General features: G+C 37.7%; 1 protein-coding gene across 1 annotated transcript; it reads left to right on the plus strand.

Moving 5' to 3' along the window:
• On the plus strand, window positions 801-1655 carry LOC107611380. Its single transcript, XM_016313316.1, has one exon. It carries the CDS (start codon window positions 801-803, stop codon window positions 1653-1655), a length of 855 nt encoding a protein of 284 aa, XP_016168802.1.

Below are 23981 nucleotides of genomic sequence, written 5' to 3' on the forward strand. Positions count from 1 at the left end.
ACTCCAACTTGTAAGTTGTTTCTGGCGTTGGACGCCAGACTGCAACATGGAACTGGCGTTGAACGCCAGTTTACATCGTCTATCCTTGAGAAAAGTATGGACTATTATATATTGCTGGAAAGCCCTGGATGTCTACCTTCCAACGCAATTGAGAGCGCGCCATTTGGAGTTCTGTAGCTCCAGAAAATCCACTTTGAGTGCAGGGAGGTCAGAATCCAACAGCATCAGCAGTCCTTTTTCAGCCTGAATCAGATTTTTGCTCAGCTCCCTCAATTTCAGCCAGAAAATACCTGAAATCACAGAAAAACACACAAACTCATAGTAAAGTCTAGAAATGTGATTTTTAATTAAAAACTAATAAAAATATACTAAAAACCAACTAAATCATACTAAAAACTATGTAAAAACAATGCCAAAAAGCGTATAAATTATCCGCTCATCAAAATGGTAATGGGGTAAATGGATCCAATGGAGTCCCAATGACATTAGCCACTTTTTTAGAAGTTAATCCTTTGATCTTTAGAGGCACGACAAACCCTACAGAAGAAAACAATTAGTTTCAAGCTATGGAGAGGGCTTTACAAGCTCAACACATTCCTGAAGACCAGTATGTAGAGTTTGCCACATACCAACTAGTGGGAAAAGCCCAGTTCTGGTGGCAGGGAGCTCGTCATCTACTGCAGCAAGGCGTTGCGGTGAAAACTTGGGAAGCTTTCCAAGTCGAATTCTACAAGAAACACTTTCCAAACTCGGTGAGAGCAGTGAAGGAGTTAGAGTTATTGTAGCTGAAGTAGCGCTCAATGACTGTGGTAGAGTATACCAGCAAGTTTGAGGAGCTCTGCCAGTTTTCTAAAGTCTATCAAGGTGCTCTAGAAGATTACGAGGAATGGGAATACATTAAGTATGATGGTGGATTACAGAGTGACATATTGAGTGTTGTAAGGCCTATGGAGGTCCAAGTTTTCTCTGAGCTGGTGAATAAGAGTAGGGTTGTAGAGGAGTGCTCAAGAAAGGTTGTTGTAGAGAGAGGTGACCATCGGGAGTTCCATAAGAGGGATCAAGGCAAGAGTTATGCGTCGAGGGATCAGAACTTCAAGAGGGGTGGCTATGCGCCTCAATACAACCAAGGTAGAGGTGACAATCGAAGGAATGACAACCGCCGATTTCATGGCAGAGGAAGCCAAGAAAGAGCTCAGCCATATCAGTTGATGTGTAACAAGCCGTGCAGAGCCGGATTCGACTTGTGCTACACATGTGGACAACCAGGACATTTCTCCAAGTCTTGCCCACATAGAGAGGCTCAGGATGCTGGTAAGGCTCAACAATGGGGCCGAGTTTTCACCATGACTGCTGATGATACTGGTAGGTCTGATACTTTGATCAAAGGTAACAACGAAATTAGTAATAAAACGTTAATTTCATTGTATGATACTGGAGCATCACACTCGTTCATAGCATTTGACAAAGTTGAGGAATTAAGATTGAAATTGTCTGCATTAATCTACAATTTACATGTGCATACTGCTACCTCTGAGGCTGTGATTACTAGGCTAGGTTGTCAACAAGTATCATTTTGGATAGAGAATACGCAGTTCTTCCATGACTTGATATATTCATCGTTGAGTGGACTTGATTTAATTTTGGGTTTGGATTGATTGTCAAAGCATCATGTATTGTTAGACTATTTTGAGCGTTTGCTACAGTTTATGCCCGAAGGGTTGGAAGGAAGATCTAGAAAGCATGTTTTTACACTTAAGCACAAATTGGAAGACAATCATGAAATCATGCTATTTCATTGGATAAATGTGGGTAAAAGGTCATAAAATCTCCTAAATCAAGCACAAGATAAACCCTAAATATGGGGTTTATCAGTCTATTATCTAAATTCTGTGATAGTAAACTGTAGTGGGAGTAAATGTCAGGATATATGCTATTAGCTGCGAGTTCGTCGAGAGATGAACAGAATTTGAGCCAAATTCTAGTAGTGGGTGAATTTTTCTGAGGTATTTCCTGAGGATATACCTAAATTTTCTCTTTCTCGAAAAATCGAATTTGTGATAGAACTGATGCCTAGAGTAGGACCAATCTCGATTGTGCCTTATAAGATGTCGCTGTTGGAGTTGACGGAACTTAAGGTTCAACTGGAAGAGCTGATGGATAAGAGTTTCATCCATCCAAGTATTTTCCCATGGGGAGCGCCGATTTTGTTGGTGAAAAAGAAGGATGGTAGCATGCGACTGTATGTGGACTGCAGGCAGTTAAACAAGGTGACAATAAAGAACAAGTATCCTTTGCCGAGAATCGATAACCTGATGGATTAGGTGTAAGGAGTCGGAGTTTTCTCTAAGATCGATTTAAGGTCCAATTATCACTAGATAAGGGTGAGAGAGGAAAATGTCCCTAAGACTGCTTTCAGAACTCGTTATGGTCATTATGGGTATACTGTGATGTCTTTTGGGTTAACAAATATCCCTGTTGTGTTCATAGATTACATGAATCGAATATTCTGTCTTTTCTTAGATAAATTCGTTGTGGAATCCATTGATGATATCCTAATATACTCTAAGACTACGGAGGAGCACATAGAGCAATTGCAAATAATGTTGTAGATTCTGAAGGAAAGAAAGCTTGATGTAAAGCTTTCTAAATGTGACTTCTAGAAGGAATAAATAAAGTTTTTGGGACATGTGGTGAGCCAAAATGGAATAGCTGTAGATCCTACTAAGGTTGAAGCAGTGACAGAATGGGGATGGCCTACGTTTGTGATGGAAGTGAGAAGTTTCTTGGGATTAGCTAGTTACTATAGAAGATTCCGATGACAAAGTTAACTCGCAAAGATACACCCTTCATGTGGACGTCTAAATGTGAGGAAAGTTTTCAAAATTTGAAGGAGAAGTTAACTACAGCGCCATTGGTTGTGTTATCTGAAACTAATGAGCCGTTCGAGGTTTATTGTGATGCTTCATTAAAGGATCTAGGGTATGTGCTGATGCAACACTAGAATGTTGTGGCTTATGCATCGCGACAGTTGAGGCCGCACAAAGTAAATTATCCAACTCACGATCTGGAGCTTGCTGCGGTTGTGTTTGCACTAAAGGTGTAGAGGCACTACCTATATCGAGTGAAGTTCCAAGTTTTCTCTGATCATAATAGCTTGAAATACCTCTTTGATAAGAAAGAACTTAATATGCGCTAAAGGAGGTGGATGGAGCTGTTGAAATATTATGACTTTGAACCGAGTTATCACCCAGAAAAGGCTAATGTGGTGGTGGATGCGTTGAGCAGAAAATCTCTAAGCGTTGCTTGAATGATGATTAAAGAAGAAGAGTTGTTGAGTAAGTTTGCATACTTGAACTTGGGTGTTAGAGAGGTGGTTAGGGGTGCATGCTTGAACCAGCTACATATCTCTAGTAACTTTAAGGCTGAGATTCAAAAGGCTCAGTAGAATGATCAGGAGTTGTAGAGAATGCTACAAGTGATTGGACAGAAGAAGCATGGAAAGGTTATCCAAGATAGAGAAAGAGTTTGGAGATATAAAGAGAGGATCTGTGTGCCGAACGTGGGAGATCTGAGATAGGAAGTGTTAACAGAAGCTCATAAGAGTAGATTCTCGATTCATCCTGGAATAAAAAAATGTATCACGATTTGAAGGCAATGTTTTGGTGGCCCATAATGAAAAATGACGTGGCAGAACACATATTTAAGTGTTTGACGTGTCAGAAGGTGAAAATTGAGCACCAAAAGCCATCCGGGATGTTGCAACCTCTTGACATTCCACAATGGAAGTGGGAGGGTATCGCCATGGACTTTTTGTCGAGTTTGTCAAGGACTAGGGCAGGATTTGATGCGGTGTGGGTGATTGCGGATCAATTGACAAAGTCTACTTTTTTCTTGCCTATCCGTATGACTTATTCCTTGGAAGAATTAACGAGGCTTTATGTTAAGGAAATTGTAAGATTTCACGGTGTGCTTACGACCATAATATCGAATAGAGAACCCCGATTCACTTCAAGGTTTTGGTGAGCTTTTCAGAAGGCATTCAAAACTTGATTGTACCTAAGCACGGCGTATTGATGAGCGGATAATTTATACCCTTTTTGGCATTATTTTTACATGGTATTTAAGTATGTTTTAGTTACTTTTTATTATATTTTTATTAGTTTTTATTCAAAAATCATATTTCTGGACTTTACTATGAGTTTGTGTGTTTTTCTATGATTTCATGTATTTTCTGGCTGAAATTGAGGGACCTGGGCAAAATCTGATTCAGAGGCTGAAAAAGGACTACAGATGCTGTTGGATTCTGACCTCCCTACACTCGAAGTGAATTTTCTGGAGCTACAGAAGCCCAATTGGCACTCTCTTAATTGCGTTGGAAAGTAGACATTCTAGGCTTTCCAACAATATATAATAGTTTATACTTTGCCCGAGATTTGATGGCCCAAACTGGCGTTCAAAGTCAGCTTAAAAATTCTGGCGTAAAACGCCCAAACTGGCACCAAAGCTGGCGTTTAACTCCAGAAACAGCCTAAGCACGAAAAAGCTTCAATGCTCAGCCCAAGCACACATCAAGTGGGCCCTAGAAGTGGATTTCTGCACTATCTGCACTTAGTATTCATTTTCTGTAACCCTAGGTTACTAGTTTAGTATAAAAACTACTTTTAGAGATTTATTTTAGAGTTTCTGATCTTATGTTCCTATTTTGATTATTGTTCACATTTGGAGGCTGGCCTCACAGCCATGCCTAGACCTTTCACTTATGTATTTTCAATGGTGGAGTTTCTACACCCCATAAATTAAGGTGTGGAGCTCTGCTGTTCTTCATGAATTAATGCAATTACTATTGTTTTTTATTCAATTCACGCTTACTTCTTCTCCAAGATATACTCTCGTTCTTAATTCAGTTAAGTCAGAATGAAGGGGTGACCCGTGACAATCACCCAATCTTCGTTACTCGCTTAGCCAAGGTCGCATGCCTGACAACCACAAAGCGATCTACATGATGTTCAACGTAGTCATTGGATGACAGCTAGAGTAAATTCTCTTGGGTTTCTAATCTAAGATTAGAACCTTCGTGGTATAGGCTAGAATTATTGGCAACCATTCCTAGGATTCGGAAAGTCTAAACCTTGTCTGTGGTATTCCGAGTAGGATCCAGGATCCGAAAAGTCTAAACCTTGTCTGTGGTATTCCGAGTAGGATCTGAGAAGGGATGACTGTGACGAGCTTCAAACCTGCGAATGTGGGGCACAAGTGACAGTGTGCAAAAGGACAATGGTCCTATTCCGACGCTAGCGGGAATCGACAGATGATTAGCCGTGCGGTGACAACGCATATGGATCTATTTTTATCCGAGAGGATCATACAGCTTGCCATGGAAGGAGGTAACACATGGTTGGAAGAAGGCAGTAGGAAAGTAGAAGTTCAGAAGCAACAAAGCATCTCCAGACGCTTATCTGAAATTCCCACCAATGAATTACATAAGTATTTCTATCTTATTTTATATTTTATTTATATTTTAATTATCAAAACCTCATAACCATTTGAATCTGCCTGACTGAGATTTACAAGGATGACCATAGCTTGCTTCAAGCCGACAATCTCCGTGGATCGACCCTTACTCACGTAAGATTTATTACTTGGATGACACAATGCACTTGCTGGTTAGTTGTGCGAAGTTGTGAAAAAGAGTTGAGATTACAATTGTGCGTACCAAGTTGTCGGCGCCATTGAGATCACAATTTCGTGCACCAAGTTTTTGACGCCATTGCCAGGGATTGTTCGAGTTTGGACAGCTAACGGTTCATCTTGTTGCTCAGATTGGGTAATTTTATTTTAATTTTAAACTTTTTGTTTTTATTCTTTTTATTTTTGAAAAAAATTTCAAAAAAAATATATATAATTTATATTTGTTCTTCAAAATTTTTAAGATTGAATTCTAGAGTTTCAGATGATGCTTTTTTCATCACAGGAGCTAATTGATTCCCATCAATTTGGCTGTTGTATGTAATGTCTGCTGAAACTTGGCTAGCCATGTCTAATCTTTTTAGACTGAAGCTTTAGACTAACATTGCATGATTCCTGAAATTCTTACTAAAAATTTTGAAATCCCTTACTTTTCTTTTCCAAATAATTTTCGAAAAATACAAAATTTTTTTTTCATAAAATCATAAAAAAACCAAAAATCCTGTGTTTCTTGTTTGATTCTAGTGTCAAATTTTAAGTTTGGTGTCAATTGTATTTTTCTTATTTTCAAAAATTAATGCATGGTGTTCTTCATGATCTTCAAGTTCTTGACGATTTTCCTTATTTGATCTTTACATTTTCTTGTTTAGTGTCTTTTCTTGTTTTTCATATGCATTTTTGAATTATTAGTGTCTATAGAGTAAAAAATTTTTAAGTTTGGTGTCTTGCATCTTTTTCTTTTCTTAAAAATTTTTCAAAAATATGGTCTTGATGTTCATCATGATCTTCAAAGTGTTCTTAGTGTTCATCTTGACATTCAAGGTGTTCTTGCATGCATTATTGTTTTAATCCTAAAATTTTATGTTTTGCATCTTTTTGTTGTTTTTCTCTCTCCTCACTAAAAATTCAAAAATAAAAAAAAATCTTTCCTTTATTCTTCTCATAAATTTCGAAAATCTGAATTGATTTAGTCATAAAGTTTTAAAATTTAGTTGTTTCTTAATAGTTAAGTCAAAATTTTCAATTTAAAAATCCTATCTTTTCAAAACTTTTTCAAAAATCAAATCTTTTTCAATTTTCCTCTTAATATTTTTGAAAACTTTAAAAATTGATTTTCAAAATTTTTTTCTTATTTTTATTTCATGATTTTCGAATTAATTGCTAACATTCAATATTTTGATTTAAAAATTTCAAGTTGTTCCTTGCCTATTAAGAAAGGTTCAATCTATAAATTTTAAAAATCATATCTTTTAGTTTCTTGTTAGTCAAGTAATCAACTTTAATTTTCGAAAATCAAATCCTTTTAATTTCCTTTTCAAATCTTTTTCAAAATAAATTTTCAATCATATCTTTTTTAAAATCAATTTCAAAATCTTTTATAACTTCTTATCTTTCCAAAATTGATTTTCAAATCTTTTTCAATTAACTACTTGACTTTTTGTTTGATTTTAAAAAGTTTTCTATTTCAATCATATCTTTTTCAAAACCACCTAACTACTTTTCTCTCTCCAATTTTCAAAAATCACTAACCACTTTTTCAAAAATCTTTTTAAATTAATTAATCTATTTAATTTTCAAATTTTATTTTATTTCTTCCCTTAATTTTCGAATACTAACCAATAATTAAAATAAAAACAAAAATAGTCTCCTTTTATTTTAATTTAAAATTTGAATTCTCTCTCTCTCTCTCATCTCTTTCTATTTATTTATTTATTTACTAACACTTCTCTTCTTATAATTCGAACCCTCTCTCCCTCTCTGTGTTCGAATTCTTCATCTTCTTTCTTCTTCATTCTACTCTTCTATTCTTCTACTCACATAAAGGAATCTCTATACTGTGACATAGAGGATTCCTATTCTTTTCTGTTCTCTTCTTTTTCATATGAGCAGGAGCAAGGATAAGAACATTCTTGTTGAAGCTGATCCGGAACCTGAAAGGACTCTAAAGAGGAAGCTAAGAGAAGCTAAAGCACAACACTCTGGAGAGGACCTGACAGAATTTTTCGAAAAAGAAGAAGAGATGGCCGAACCCAACAACAATGGTGGAGATGCAAGGAAGATGCTTGGTGACTTTGTTGTACCTTCTTCTGACTTCTGTGGAAGGAGCATCTCAATTCCTGCAATTGGAGCAAACAACTTTGAGCTTAAGCCTCAATTAGTTTCTCTAATGCAGCAGAATTGCAAGTTTCATGGACTTCCATTGGAAGATCCTCATCAGTTCTTAGCTGAATTCTTGCAAATCTGTGACACTGTTAAGACCAATGGGGTTAATCCTAAGGTCTATAGACTTATACTTTTCCCCTTTGCTGTAAGAGACAGAGCTAGGACATGGTTGGACTCACAACCTAAAGATAGCCTGAACTCTTGGAAAAAGTTGGTCAATGCTTTCTTGGCCAAATTCTTTCCACCTCAAAAGTTGAGCAAGCTTAGAGTGGAATTCCAAACCTTCAGACAGAAAGAAGGTGAATCCCTCTATGAAGCTTGGGAAAGATACAAGCAGTTGATCAGAAGGTGTCTTTCTGACATGTTTTCAGAATGGAGCATCATATGTATATTCTATGATGGTCTGTCTGAATTGTCTAAGATGTCATTGGATCACTCTGCTGGAAGATCTCTTCATCTGAAGAAGACGCCTGTAGAAGCCCAGGAACTCATTGAAATGGTTGCATATAACCAGTTCATGTATACTTCTGAAGGGAATCCTGTGAATAATGGGACAACTCAGAAGAAAGGAGTTCTTGAGATTGATACTCTGAATGCCATATTGGCTCAGAACAAAATATTGACTCAGCAAGTCAATATGATTTCTCAGAGTCTGTCTGGAATACAAGCTGCAACAGGCAGTACTAAGGAAGCTTCCTCTGAAGAAGAAGCTTATGATCTTGAGAATCCTGCAATGGCAGAGGTGAATTACATGGGAGAATCCTATGAAAACGCCTACAATCCTTCATGGAGGAATCATCCTAATCTCTCATGGAAGGATCATGATAAACCTCTATTTCATGGTTTATCTTGTGCTCATTTGAGTGGTTTTTATCAACTCTTTACCCACTTATTCATACTATTTACATGGTTTTACATTTGCCTTCCTAATTATGTGCTTTGATTGAAAACATGCTTCTTTGGACTTATAATTTCTAATATTAATCCTCTCTTATCACCATTAGATGCCTTGATATGTGTGTTAAGTGATTTCAGAGATTACAGGGCAGAAATGGATGAAGAAGTTGCTAAGCTGTCCAGCCTGACCTCTCTACACTCAAACGGCTATAACTTTAGCTACACAGGTCCAAACGACGCGGTTCCAGTTGAGTTGGAAAGCTAATGTCCGGGGCTTTGATTTAATATATAATATGCTATAGTTTTCCTGACGCTAGGCGACGCGACCGCGTGCTCCATGCGGCCGCGTCGCAATGACGAAAAACCAGCGTGGCAAATTTCTTCTCCAGCGATTTTTGGGCTGTTTCTGACCCAGTTCACGGCCCAGAAAACACATATTAGAGGCTATAAAGTGGGGGAATACATCCATTCATAAGGAGGCTCTCATATTCACAATTTTAGGAGTAGATGTAATTTTTAGAGAGAGAGGTTCTCTCCTCTCTCTTAGGATTAGGATTTAGGACTTCTCTTAGTTTTAGGAGTGACTCTCAATCTCAGGTTCTTTATTTTATTTATTTTTCCAATTTAATTTATGAACTTTTCCATGTTATGATTTGAATATTTTATTTAATATAATTTGAGGTATTTCAGACTTATGATTGCTCTCTTTAATTTATTAATGCTCTGTGTTTATCCAAGTTATTTTCATTCAAGTATACTTTCTTCCCTTTTGGCTTTGGTTAAATAATTGGAGACTCTTGAGTTATCAAACTCATTGTTGATTGAAAATTGGAATTCTTCAAGAATTAATTCGAGTTCCACTAACTCTAACTTTTCCTAAGGAAAGACTAGGACTTGAGGAATCAGAATTAATTCATCCACTTAACTTACCTTCATAGTTAGAGGTTAACAAAGTGGGAGAAAAATCCAATTCTCATCACAATTGATAAGGATAACCAGGATAGGACTTCTGGTTCTCATACCTTGCCAAGAGTTTATTTTACAGTTATTTATTTATTTTTATTGCTTGAAAATATACCTGTGCGCATTGCCCAAACTCCAGAACCCCAATTTACAAACTCATAACCAATAATAAGAACATACCTCCCTGCAATTCCTTGAGAAGACAACCCGAGGTTTGAATACTCGGTTATCAATTTAAAAGGGGTTTGTTACTTGTGACAACCAAAACGTTTGTACGAAGGGATTTTTGTTGGTTTAGAAACTATATCTACAACGCGACTGTTTTTATGAAATTATTTACTGGCAAAAATCCTAACGTCAGATCAACAGAAGCCTAATCAAGGATTCAATAATAATAATGGTGGGAGAAATAGGTTTGGCAATAGCAAACCTTTTCCATCATCTTCTCAGCAACAGACAGAGAATTCTAAGCAGAGCCACTCTGACTTAGCAACTGTAGTCTCTAATCTATCTAAGACCACTCTCAGTTTCATGACTGAAACAAGGTCCTCCATTAGAAATTTAGAGGCACAAGTGGGTCAGCTGAGTAAAAGAGTTACTGAAATCCCTCCTAGTACTCTCCCAAGCAATATAGAAGAGAATCCAAAAAGAGAGTGCAAGGCCATAAACATATCCCACACGGCCGAACCTGGAGAGGAAGAACAGGTAGTGATTTCCAATAAGGAAGACCTCAATGGACGTCCACTGGCCTCCAAGGAGTTCCCTAATAAGGAACCAAGGGAATCTGAGGCTCATATAGAGACCATAGAGATTCTACTGAACTTACTGTTGCCATTCATGAGCTCTGATGAGTATTCTTCCTCTGAAGAGGATGAAGATATTATTGAAGAGTAATTTGCTCAATATCTAGGAGTAATCATGAAGCTGAATACCAAGTTATTTGGTAATGAGACTTGGGAGGATGAACCCCTATTGCTCATCAATGAACTAAGTGATCTGGTTCAACTGAAATTACCTCAGAAGAAACAGGATCTTGGAAAGTTCTTAATACCTTGTACCACAGGCACCATGACCTTTAAGAAGGCTCTGTGTGACCTTGGGTCAAGTATAAACCGCATGCCCCTCTCTGTAATAGAGAAACTAAGGATCTTTGAGGTGTAAGCTGCAAGAATCTCACTAGAGATGGCAGACAATTCAAGGAAACAGGCTTATGGACTTGTAGTGGATGTCTTAGTGAAGGTTGAAGGCTATTACATCCTTGCTAACTTCATAATCCTAGACACTAGGAAGGAAGAAGATGAATCCATAATCCTTGGAAGACCCTTCTTAGCCACAACAAGGGCTGTGATTGATGTGGACAGAGAAGAGCTAGTCATTCAATTGAATGAGGACTACCTTGTGTTTAAGGCTCAAGGATCTTCTTCTGTAACCATGGAGATGAAGCATGAAAAGCTTCTCTCAATGCAGAGTCAAACAGAGCCCCCACACTCAACTTCTAAGTTTGGTGTTGGGAGGCCAACATCAAGCTCTGAGTCTCTGTGAAGCTCTCTAAGAGCTTCACTGTCAAGCTATTGATATTAAAGAAGCGCTTGTTGGGAGGCAACCCAATGTTATTTAATTAGATTTATTTATTTTTCATTGTTATTTTATGTTTTCTTTAGGTTGATGATCATGTGAAGTCACAAAAACAACTGAAAAATTAAAAACAGAATGAAAAACAGCACACCCTGGAGGACGGGCTTACTGGCGTTTAAACGCCAGTAAGGATAGCAGAATGGGCGTTTAACGCCCAGCCTGGTAGCATTCTGGGTGTTAAACGCCAGAATGGGCAGCACTCTGGGTGTTTAATGCCAGATAAGGCTGTCTGGCACAGGCTGGCATTAAACGCCAGAAATGGGCATCTGGCTGGCGTTTAATGCTAGAAACGGGCAGCAGACTGGCATTTAACGCCAGAAAAGGTAGCAGAGCTTACGTTAAACGCCAGAATTGGCACAGAATGGGCGTTTGAATGCCAGGATGGTGCAGGGACTCAAATTCCTTGACACCTCAGGATCTGTGGACCCACAGGATCCCCACCTACCCCACCCCTTCTTCTCTCCTCTTCACACCTTTCCATAACACTCTTCCCCAAACACCATTGACCAATCACCTCAATACCTCTTCCCCAAATACCCTTCACCTATCAAATCCTATCCTCTTCCCCACAACCTCTTCACCACTCACATCCATCCATCATTAAACCCAACCTACCTCACCATTCAAATTCAAACCATTTCCCTCCCAAACCCACCCACAAATGGCCGAATACCCTCTCTCCCTTACCCTATAAATACCCCTCCTTACCACCTTTATTTCCACACATCATACACACTTCACACACCTTGGCCGAACCTACACTCCCCCTCCATCTCATCCATTTCTTCTTTTTCTACTCCTTTCTTTCTTCTTTTGCTCGAGGACGAGCAAATCTTCTAAGTTTGGTGTGGGAAAAGCTAAAGCTTTTTGTTTTTCTATAACCATCAATGGCACCAAAGGCCGGAGAAACCTCTAGAAAGAGGAAAAGGAAGGCAATTGCTTCCACCTCCGAGTCATGGGAGATGGAGAGATTTATCTCAAAGGTCCATCAAGACCACTTCTATGAAGTTGTGGCCAAGAAAAAGGTGATCTCTGAGGTCCCCTTCAGGCTTCAAGCTCAAAAAGAGTGAATATTCGGAGATCCGACATGAAGTTCAAAGAAGAGGTTGGGAAATTCTCACCAACCCCATTCAACAAGTCGGGATCTTAATGGTTCAAGAGTTCTATGCCAATGCATGGATCACTAAGAACCATGACCAAAGTGTGAACCCGAACCCAAAGAATTGGCTCACAATGGTTCAGGGAAATCACTTGGATTTTAGTCCGGAAAATGTGAGTTTAGCATTCAACTTGCCAATGATGCAAGGAGATCCTCACCCTTTCACTAGAAGGGTCAACTTTGATCAAATGTTGGACCAAATCTTTAGGGACATTTGTGTGGAAGGCGCTCAATGGAAGAGAGATTCAAGAGGCAAGCCGGTTCAACTAAGAAAGCTTGACCTCAAACCCGTGGCTAGAGGATGGTTGGAGTTCATCCAACGCTCTATAATTCCTACTAGCAACCGGTCTGAAGTCACAATAGATCGGGCTATCATGATCCATAGCATCATGAATGGAGAAGAAGTAGAAGTTCATGAGATCATATCCCTAGAACTCTACAAGGTGGCGGACAAGCCCTCTACTTTGGCAAGATTAGCCTTCCCTCATCTCATTTGTCACCTATGCAATTCAGCTGGAATTGTCATAGAGGAAGACATCCTCATTGAAGAGGACAAGCCCATCACTAAGAGAAGGATGGAGCAAACAAGAGAGCCCACTCATGGACCTCAACAAGAGCATGAGGAAAGTCCTCATCATGAAATTCCTGAGATGCCTCAAGGGATGCACTTTCCTCTACAAAACTATTGGGAGCAAATAAACACCTTCCTAGGAGAATTAAATTCCAACATGGGACAACTAAGGGTAGAGTACCAAGAGCATTCTATCCTCCCCCATGAAATTAGAGAAGACCAAAGAGCCATGAGGGAGGAGCAACAAAGGCAAGGAAGAGACATTGAGGAGCTAAAGCACTCCATAAGATCTTCAAGAGGAAGAACTAGCCGCCATCACTAAGGTGGACCCGTTCTTTAATTTCCTAGTTCTTATTTTTCTATTTTTCAAAAATTATGCTTTATGTTTTGTCTATGTTTGTGTCTTTATTACATGATCATTAGTGTGTAGTGTCTATGTCTTAAAGCTATGAATGTCCTATGAATCTATCACCTTTCTTAAATGAAAAATTGTTTTAATTGCAAAAGAATTAGAAATGCATGATTTTGAATTCTATCTTGAAATTAGTTTAATTATTTTGATGTGGTGGCAATACCTCTTATTTTCTGAATGAATGCTTGAACAGTGCATATTTTTGAATTTGTTGTTTATGAATGTTAAAATTGTTGGCTCTTGAAAGAATGATGAAAAAGGAGAAATGTTATTGATAATCTGAAAAATGATAAAATTGATTCTTGAAGCAAGAAAAAGCAGTGAAAAGCTTGCACACAAAAAAAAGCGAAAAAAAAATAAAATAAAAAAAAAAAGAGAAAAAGCAAGCAGAAAAAGCCAATAGCCCTTTAAACCAAAAGGCATGGGTAAAATAAAAAGGATCCAAGGTTTTGAGCATTAATGGATAGGAGGGCCCAAAGGAAAAAAATCCTGGCCTAAGCGGCTAAATCAAACTGTCCCTAACCATGTGCTTGTGGTGTGAAGGTGTCAATTGAAAAGCTTGAGACTGAGCGGTTAAAGTCATGGTCCAAAGCAAAGCTGAGTCACAATCTGAAAAGGTTCACCCAGTTATGTGTCTGTGGCATTTATATATCCGGTGGTAATACTGGAAAACAAAATGCTTAGGGTCACGGCCAAGACTCATAAAGTAACTGTGTTCAAGAATCAACATACTGAACTAGGAGAATCAATAACACTATCTGAATTCTGAGTTCCTATAGATGCCAAGCATTCTGAACTTCAAAGGATAAAGTGAGATGCCAAAACTGTTCAGAAGCAAAAAGGCTACAAGTCCCGCTCATCTAATTGGAACTAAGTTCATTGATAAGTTTGGAATTCATTGTATATTCTCTTCTTTTTATCCTATTTTGTTTTCAGTTGCTTGGGGACAAGCAATAATTTAAGTTTTGTGTTGTGATGAGCGGATAATTTATACCCTTTTTTGAATTGTTTTTACATATTTTTTAGTATGTTTTAGTTACTTTTTATTATATTTTTATTAGTTTTTATTCAAAAATCACATTTCTGGACTTTACTATGAGTTTGTGTGTTTTTCTGTGATTTCAGGTATTTTCTGGCTAAAATTGAGGGACCTGGGCAAAAATCTGATTCAGAGGCTGAAAAAGGACTCAGTGCTATTGGATTCTGACCTCCCTGCACTCAAAGTGGATTTTCTGGAGCTACAAAAGCCCAATTGGCGCGCTCTCAAATTGCGTTGGAAAGTAGACATTCTGGGCTTTCCAGCAATATATAATAGTCCATACTTTTCTCGAGATTTGATGGCCCAAACTGGCGTTCAAAGTCAGCTTAAAAATTCTGGCGTAAAACGCCCAAACTGGCACCAGAATTGGAGTTAAACGCTCAAACTGGCACCAAAGCTGGCGTTTAACTCCAGAAACAGCCTAAGCACGAAAAAGGTTCAATGCTCAGCCTAAGCACACACCAAGTGGGTCCCCGAAGTGGATTTCTGCACTATCTGCACTTAGTATTCATTTTCTGTAATCCTAGGTTATTAGTATAAAAACTACTTTTAGAGATTTATTTTAGAGTTTTTGATCTTATGTTCCTATTTTTTATTATTGTTCACGTTTGGAGGCTGGCCTCACGGCCATGCCTAGACCTTTCACTTATGTATTTTCAACGGTGGAGTTTCTACACCCCATAGATTAAGGTGTGGAGCTCTGCTGTTCTTCATGAATTAATGCAATTACTACTATTTTCTATTCAATTCACGCCTACTTCTTCTCCAAGATATACTCTCATTCTTAATTCAGTTAAGTAAGAATGGAGGGGTGACCCGTGACAATCACCCAATCTTTGTTACTCGCTTAGCCAAGGTCGCGTGCCTGACAACCACAAAGCGATCTACATGATGTTCAATGTAGTCATTGGACGACAGCTGGAGTATATTCTCTTGGGTTTCTAATCTAAGATTAGAACCTTCGTGGTATAGGCTAGAATTATTGTCAGCCATTCCTGGGATCCGGAAAGTCTAAACCTTATCTGTGGTATTCCGAGTATGATCTGGGAAGGGATGACTATGACGAGCTTCAAACCTGCGAATATGGGGCACAAGTGACAGTGTGCAAAAGGACAATGGTCCTATTCCGATGCTAGCTGGAACCGACAGATGATTAGCCGTGCGGTGACAGCGCATATGGATTTGTTTTCATCCGAGAGGATCATACAGCTTGCCGTGGAAGGAGGTAACGCATGGTTGGAAGAAGGCGGTAGGAAAGTAGAAGTTTAGAAGCAACAAAGCATCTCTAGACGCTTATCTGAAATTTCCACCAATGAATTACATAAGTATTTCTATCTTATTTTATATTTTATTTATATTTTAATTATCAAAACCTCATAACCATTTGAATCTGCCTGACTGAGATTTACAAGGATGACCATAGCTTGCTTCAAGCCGACAATCTTCGTGGGATTCACCCTTACTCATGTAAGGTTTATTACTTGGATGACCCAGTGCACTTGCTGGTTAGTTGTGCGAAGTTGTGAAAAAGAGTTGAGATTACAATTGTGCGTACCAAGTTGTTGGCGCCATTGAGATCACAATTTTGTGCACCACGTATCATCCTCAAACTGATGGTCAATCGGAGAGGACAATACCAACTCTGGAAGATATTTTAAGAGCTTTTGTGCTGGACCAACCACTGAGTTGGGATCGTTATATGCCACTAGTGGAGTTTGTGTATAACAATTACCATGCAAGTATCAGAATGACTCCGTATGAGGCTCTGTATGGGAGAAAGAGTAAATCTCCACTACATTGGTATGGGGCCAGAGAGGCAAGTTTCTTGGGGCCTGAAATAGTGGCTGAGATGACTGAATAGATTAAGAAAATTCGAGGCAGAATTCTTACCGCTCAGAGTCATCAGAAAAGCTATGCTGTTCAAAGGCGAAAGCCTTTAGAGTTGAAGAGGGTGACCATGGGTTCTTGAAGGTTACTCCAACTATGGGAGTGGGTCAAGTAATAAAGACAAAGAAATTGAATCTCTGTTACATTGGTTCGTTCCAAATCCTAAAGAGGATTGGGCCAGTGGCGTATCAAATGGCTTTACCGCCACATCTTTTATACCTCCACGATGTATTTCACATTTCGCAACTTCGGAAGTACACTTCTGATGCAACTCATGTGATAGAGCCCGAATGTAATACCCTACTATACAGAACTTTACGCCTAGGATGTAAATCAGAGGTGGCAAGGCACTATGACCTTTAAAAGTAAAAATACGTATATAGTATAATTGAAGGAAATTGTAACTAGGAGCCATGACAGAAAAGTTAATAAAAAACAAAACAGAAAGTGCATCACTCACGATCAGATAAACGTAGAAAGGTGGATAAGATTGGGCGGAAAAAATAATGTATTTATGAGATCAGAGTTCCAAAGATACAAATAACAAGCTCTAGGCTCGGCCTGTGAAGCAAAGGCCGACCAGAGTATACATATACATATACATATATAAATAATCCCAAGAGTAACCCAAAATATATGACAAAACACCTATTTTTCTAAATCAGCCTCTAAAAGGGTCAAAACATAATATATACATGGTGGAGAATCTATATACATATATAAACATAAACAAAATACAAACATCGATACCCAAGCTAGTTCTTTGCTTCCAAGAGTCTCCAGAATGCTCAGTGTGGTGCCTCGCATCCTACATCTGAAAACAATAATATATGTATGAAATGAGAACCGGGAGTTCTCAGTATAGTAAAGGTGCCCACGTACATAATGTATAAGGTCACGGAAAAACCAGAGGCAATCCTAAACTCCGAAACTCAGATTAAAACTTAATAAAATATACTAAACCAAAACTTAGGGTGGTCTTCTAAGGTATTTAGGTCCTAAATCCATCTTTAACCCAATACCCCGCCTTCTGTCTCATCAAAACCCTTCGAATCACTGGTGGAACAACCCTCATCATACCTTCACCACACGAGGGATCTCTCAGTTGTACATACATATAAAGCACACAAGGACAACACAATTATGGATAGCAAGTACAGCATATAGGACAAGTAGTAGTTAATTACAGTTAAACAATTATGCAAGCCAAAACAAAGCATACTCAAACAAATCACACAAATGCATATGATGCATGTCTGTCCTATGGTCGCTGAGCTCATCTGTCAGCTATACAGCCAAACCCGACATGTCTGGTAGCTAACCCGGACAACGTCTCTCTGTTGCGCGCATATATATCAACACAGCGACTGACCGTTAGAGGGAGAGTGCCCTATCACCATTAGAGAGAATATGTGCCCTGTCACTATTAGAAGGAGAGTGCCATGTCACTATTAGAGGGAATATGTGCCCTGTCACCAATAGAGGGAATACGTGCCTTATCACCATTAGAGGGAATATGTGTCCTGTCACAGTGCAACTAGAGAGAAAACATAGGCATATTCAAACAAAATTCATAATTAAACTCAATTCTCATCATTCTTCTTCCTCATCTCTTACCTGGACTAAGCGGACAACACCATTACATCTTACCCGGAGTCTCAAATCAATACCCAGAGCAACTGGTTAGCACCACTGTATCTTACCCGGTCATGTATATCTCAATCAAACTCATAATATCACAATAATTATTATCATATCTCATTCATCACTTTTAACATCTCATCAAACCAATCATTCCCTTCTCCAATCGTCTTTGATACCAAATCTAGCTCCATCAACATCCTTACCCATATTCCGTAACCTAAAACCTAGCTATTGGACCTTAAACATAGTTTTCAGAGGTTTGGAAAAAATCTGAGGAATGGTTAGCAGTTCAAAAATGGTGAATTTATATTGAAACAGTAGTTTTGTAGGTTTACAGGCTTGCCAAGAAGGTCAAATAGTGAAAAACAAAGTTTTAGTATAAAATAGGATGGTGTACATACACACCAGGTGTGTGTGTGCACGCACCACCAATTTTCATTAAAGTGTGCATACGTACCATGCTGTGCGTACGCACACAACAACGTGACCTTCCCTTCATGTGCGTACGCACACTTGCAAAATCCTCAGGGTGTGTGTACGCACACCCTCTCGTGTGTACGCACGAGTCAAAATACACTTTTTGGTCTGTGCGTGTGCATACGAGCGCGTACACACACACACACACACACACACACACACACACACCAAAAATCCTGGTTTTCTGCAACTTAGAAAAATTCAATTTTTGGAACTCAACTTCCAACTTTCATAAAAATTGTCTTTAATTGGAAATATATTTCATTCAAATAAAAAATTCGAGGCTTAAGTTAGGGTCTGTCGAAGTTCGTTAAAAATCTATTTTTACCAAAAGAGTTCAAAACATCTATTTTCCAAATTCTCAATTTCAAACCAAAGTTTCACACCTCAAAATATCATTAAATACACTTGATGGGGTGGAAATTGGATTCCACACCAAAACTCACCGGCAAGTGTACTGGGTCGCATCAAGTAGTAATTACTCACATGAGTGAGGTCGATCCCACAGGGATTGATGGATTGAGCAATTTTAGTTAGGTGGTTAGTTTAGTTAAGCAAACAAGTGATGATTTGAGTGAATTGTGAACAACAGAAGCTAAATTGCATGAAAATAAAAGGAAGAAGGGAAATTGACAGAAAAATAAAGTACAGAAGAGTAAATTACATGAAACTTAAAGTGCAAGAAAGTAAAAGAGCTGAAACTTAAAGTGCAAGTAATGTGAATGACTGAAACTTAAATTGCAAGAAATGTAAATAGCTGAAGCTTAAAGTGAAAGAGAACTAAATTACTGAATCTAAATGGCTGAGAAACTTAAATTGCTTGAAGATTAAAGGGATTTGGGTCCTGGGATTTGGAATTCAACAGAAAAATATAAAATGCAATCAATCAGAGAAGTAGAAGATGAAATGAATTGCAGAAGATCTAAACAGAGATGGAAAATTTCTTGATATAGCAAAACAGAAAAGAAACTTAGCTTAATTTTGAAATCTAAAAGAAAAATGAAGATCTAAGAAGAGCAATGAGATTAGAACACAGATCTAAAGCTCAATTGCTCTATTGATCAAACAGAAAAGTAATTTTAGAAGAAAATGAAATTTAAAATCAGCAGAGAAGATTAAAACCCAATCAGATCAATTGAGAGGAAGAGTGGAAGATGATTCTCAGAATTTGAATCAATGGAGATCTTCAATCTCAATCCAAGATCCAAAACAGAAAAGCAAAAGTTGCAGAAGAGAAAAAATGAAAGCAGCAAATGAAATTAGATCCAATTCCTTACTTCTTAGAATTATGCAGAAGAAAAACAAAGATGAATTTCAGATCAAGAATTGAAACAGAATTTCTTGAATCTCAATCCAAAATTTAAAACAGAAAGTAGAAATTGCCAAAGCAAGAACAATCAGAAAGAAAACTCAGATCTCAATTCCAATTCCCCAAATTCAAAACAAGAGTGAAAACTAAAATTTAGCTAAAGTGAAAACTAAAAATGAGCTAAAGGTCAAACTAAAAAATGAAAGAAAGTCCTCTCTAAATCAAACTAAGTCCTATTTATACACTTTCTAATTTTTTATTTTAGAATTTGGAGTGGGCTTTTTAAGTTGCTGAAGAAATGGATCCAAAATGGCAATTGAAGTTGGAAAATGGACCAAGGCTCCTCCAGGGGAGCGCTCAGTTAAATGCAACAACGCAGCGCTCAATATTGCTTGGTCCCAGGCTCGTGCATAGCTCAGTTGTAGCGCTCAGTTGCTTGTTTCAACGTAGCACCACATTGTTTTAGTGGGACTCCATCTTCGAACCATGGTGAGTTCAATTGCCCAATTTCCTTGTAATGCATAGCAGCGCTCAGTTAAGTAAGTTAACTTAGCGCTTCAAGCTTGTACAAGGTCCCTTCTTCGAGCCTTGCTCCTCCCATTTTGTACCAATTTCATTACACACTAACGCTCAGTGAAGGGACTTCACGTAGTGCCCTTTGTGCTTGTGCAAGGTCCCCTCTTCGACTCTTAGTGACTGCATTTTGTCCATTTCCTTTGGTGAAGAGTAGCGCTCCTTTTCTTTCCTTATGTGCAAGGTTCGAACCTTGGCTCCTTAACTGAGTGCTATGAGTTTTGCCTTGTGAATATTGGTTCCTTTGACTTTGGTGTTGGTGCTCTAGCGCTCAAATAGAGAGCGCTACGCTCAATTAGTGAACGTCATGGCCTTGCCTTGGTTGATGCGCCACGCTTTTGTTTCCTTAGGCCACGCTTTCCTTGTTTCTTTCTTTTCTTCACCTACAAGTAATTAAAACAACCAATCAAAGCATCACCAAATTCACAAGGTTTATAAACCATTCAAAAACCAACTAATTCTAGCTTAAACCTCATGATTTAGTGTCAAATAAAGGATGGTTGATTGATTTAACAAAACCATACAAATCCACTCCAAATTACTTACTTACAATGCAAGAAAGTGCATAAAACCTAATGAAACAAGTGAGAAATACTTGAAAAGCTAGCATAAGATGACTTATCATCAACACTCAAAACACTTCAACAACCATTTCCTTCCTTCTACAACACTTTAATACTCAATTTTATCAATTTTCACCTAACAATTAATAGCTGACAACAATACAATTCATCAATAAATTATAGCACAACTCATAATCATTCATCAATCCTCATTAATCACCACAATCATCAATTATCAACACATTCACATAACTAAACTCAACACGTTTACCAAATCACTAAACCTTAACAAGTTCACATAATTCAACCTATTCTACGGTTATCTAGCTTAAGTTTTTACGTTACATTATATATTATCTACAAAAAACCAAAATTATACCTTGGCTGATTCCTTGTTCAACCCGGAACACTTCGAAAACCTCTTCTTTCACAAGCTTCAAGTTTCCAAATGCCAAATTGAACTAAAAATCAACAAGAATACAATCTACTTCACACAAAATCATTATAATTATTAAAGGGCTTACCCACGAGTCAAACGGGCAAAACCCAGTGGTTACCCGATGCTAGAGTTCACCTAAGCCATCAAAATCTTTCAATTTCTCAATACCAAAATCTAAGATTTTGGAAACTGAAAAGGGGAGATCTGGGTGAGAAAATGTGATTCCCTTACCAAATTATTCAATGGATTTTGTAGAGAATTATGAGACGAATGTGTGGCCACTGACGGCTCATCAATCGGAGCTCCGGATTGGAAGATAAGTGGAATTGAAATTGGAGCAAGGGTTTGAGTTCTTAGTTGCTCCCCCCTTTCCCAATTTCAACGTGATATGTGATGAATGAGGGGAAGAAGAGGCTGTGTTCTTAAGTTATATGTTGGGCCTTGAGCCCAATGTGGGTCCGGTCTAATCGGTTCGGTCCTACGGCTCAATTTTAGGCCAAAATCTTTAAAATTAGTGTTAAAATTCATGTTTTAATTATTTTTACTCTATTAAACTATAAAATTTAATTTTATAATTTCTTTAAATAATAATTAATTTATTAGTTAATCATTTATAAATCTCAAGGTTTTACACCGAATCAGTTCAATTGAAGAAAAATCTAAGTTTCAAGTGGCTCTGGTTAGAATTGATTATATAAGCATCAAGAAACTGCGTGGAAAGAAAGTTTCGTTGGTGAAGGTGGCTTGGATTCAAGTCGGGTAAAGGATCATACCTGGGAATTGGAGTCAGATATGAAGGCGGACTATCCACAACTCTTCACAAATAATTAAATTTTGAGAGTAAAATTTTTAATTAGGTGGGTAGAATGTAAACATCAGTTAATTAATAACTGATTAACTAATAAATTAATTATGAGCCAAGAAGCTTAAGAAAATTAAAATTTATAATTTGAAAAAGTAAAAAAAAAATTAGAATACGAATTAAAACGCTAATCTTAAAGGTTTTGGCCCAAAATTGGGCCAACGGACTAAAACGGTTGAACTGGATCCATGTTGGGACCAAGTCCAACTCATGTAACCTTCAAACTTAGCCATTTCAGCACAAACCCTTTCCATTAGGGAGGGAAAGTAGCTGAAGTGAAAGAGAGAAGAGAGGAGAAGAGTACCCTAGTACACTATTCACACACCCAAACAAATCACCATAACTTACAATCCGAAGCTTCGATTGACAAGCTATTTATGGCCATGTGGTTGTCTCGAAATCCTCTTCAATTCTATCTAAGCCTTGTGGTAAGAAATTCTAAACTTCTTGCTCAATTTCCTATTATTTCCAATTTTGTTTTAAATAATAATTAATTTATTAGTTAATCATTTATAAATTTCAGGGTTTCACATCGAATCAGTTCAGTTGAAGAAAAATCTAAGTTTCAAGTGGCTCTGGTTAGAATTGATTATATAAGCATCAAGAAACTGCGTGGAAAGAAAATTCCGTTGGTGAAGGTGGCTTGGAGTTGAGTCGGAGTAAAGGATCATACCTGGGAATTGGAGTCACATATGAGGACGGACTATCCACAACTCTTCATAAATAATTATATTTTGAGGGCAAAATTTTTAATTTGGTGGGTAGAATGTAAACATCAGTTAATTAATAATTGATTAAATAATAAATTAATTATGAGCCAAGAAGTTTAAGAAAATTAAAATTTATAATTTGAAAAAGTAAAAAAATTAGAATATGAATTAAAACGCTAATCTATGTTGCACGGACACTGACACGGACACGGGACACGACACGACACGGGACACGCCGACACGCAAATTTTAAAATCTTACATGACACGGGGACACGCATATATATAAAAGATAAAATATTTTTTAGATAAACTGTAATGATATTTTAATATTTTATTGATATTAAAATATAAATTAATTTTTTAAATTATTTTTAATGTCTTATTTTAATTATATCAAGTATTTAAAATATTTTTTGTTTTAATAAATAATAATATATACTCTATCTAAATTTATTTTAAGAAGATATATTAAGAATAAGACCGGACACGCTGACACGTGATGGTATTTAGGTGTGTCCAAGTGTGTCCGGAGAAAATTTTTTTATTTTTTATTGAGACACGGTTTGGACACAGCAGACACGCGTGTCGGATGAGTGTCGGTGAGTGTCGTGTCCGAAATGTGTCTGACACGCAGACACGGCAACTCAGCAAAGTGTCCGTGCTTCATAGACGCTAATGTTAATGGTTTTGGCCCAAAATTGGGCCAACGGGCTAAAACGGTGGAACTGGATCCATATTGGCCCAAGTCTAACTCATAAAACCTTCAAACTTAGCCATTTCAGCACAAACCCTTTCCATTAGTGACGGAAAGTTGCTGAAGTGAAAGAGAGAACAGAGGAGAAGAGTACCCTAGTGCACTATTCACACATCCAAACAAATCACCATAACTTACAATCCGAAGCTTCGATTGACAAGCTATTTATGGCCATGTGGTTGTCTCAAAATCCTCTTCAATTCTATTTAAGTCTTGTGGTAAGAAATTCTAAACTTC

This window comes from Arachis ipaensis, chromosome B08 (genome assembly GCF_000816755.2).
Source record: "Arachis ipaensis cultivar K30076 chromosome B08, Araip1.1, whole genome shotgun sequence".
In the NCBI taxonomy this organism is placed as follows: domain Eukaryota; kingdom Viridiplantae; phylum Streptophyta; class Magnoliopsida; order Fabales; family Fabaceae; genus Arachis; species Arachis ipaensis.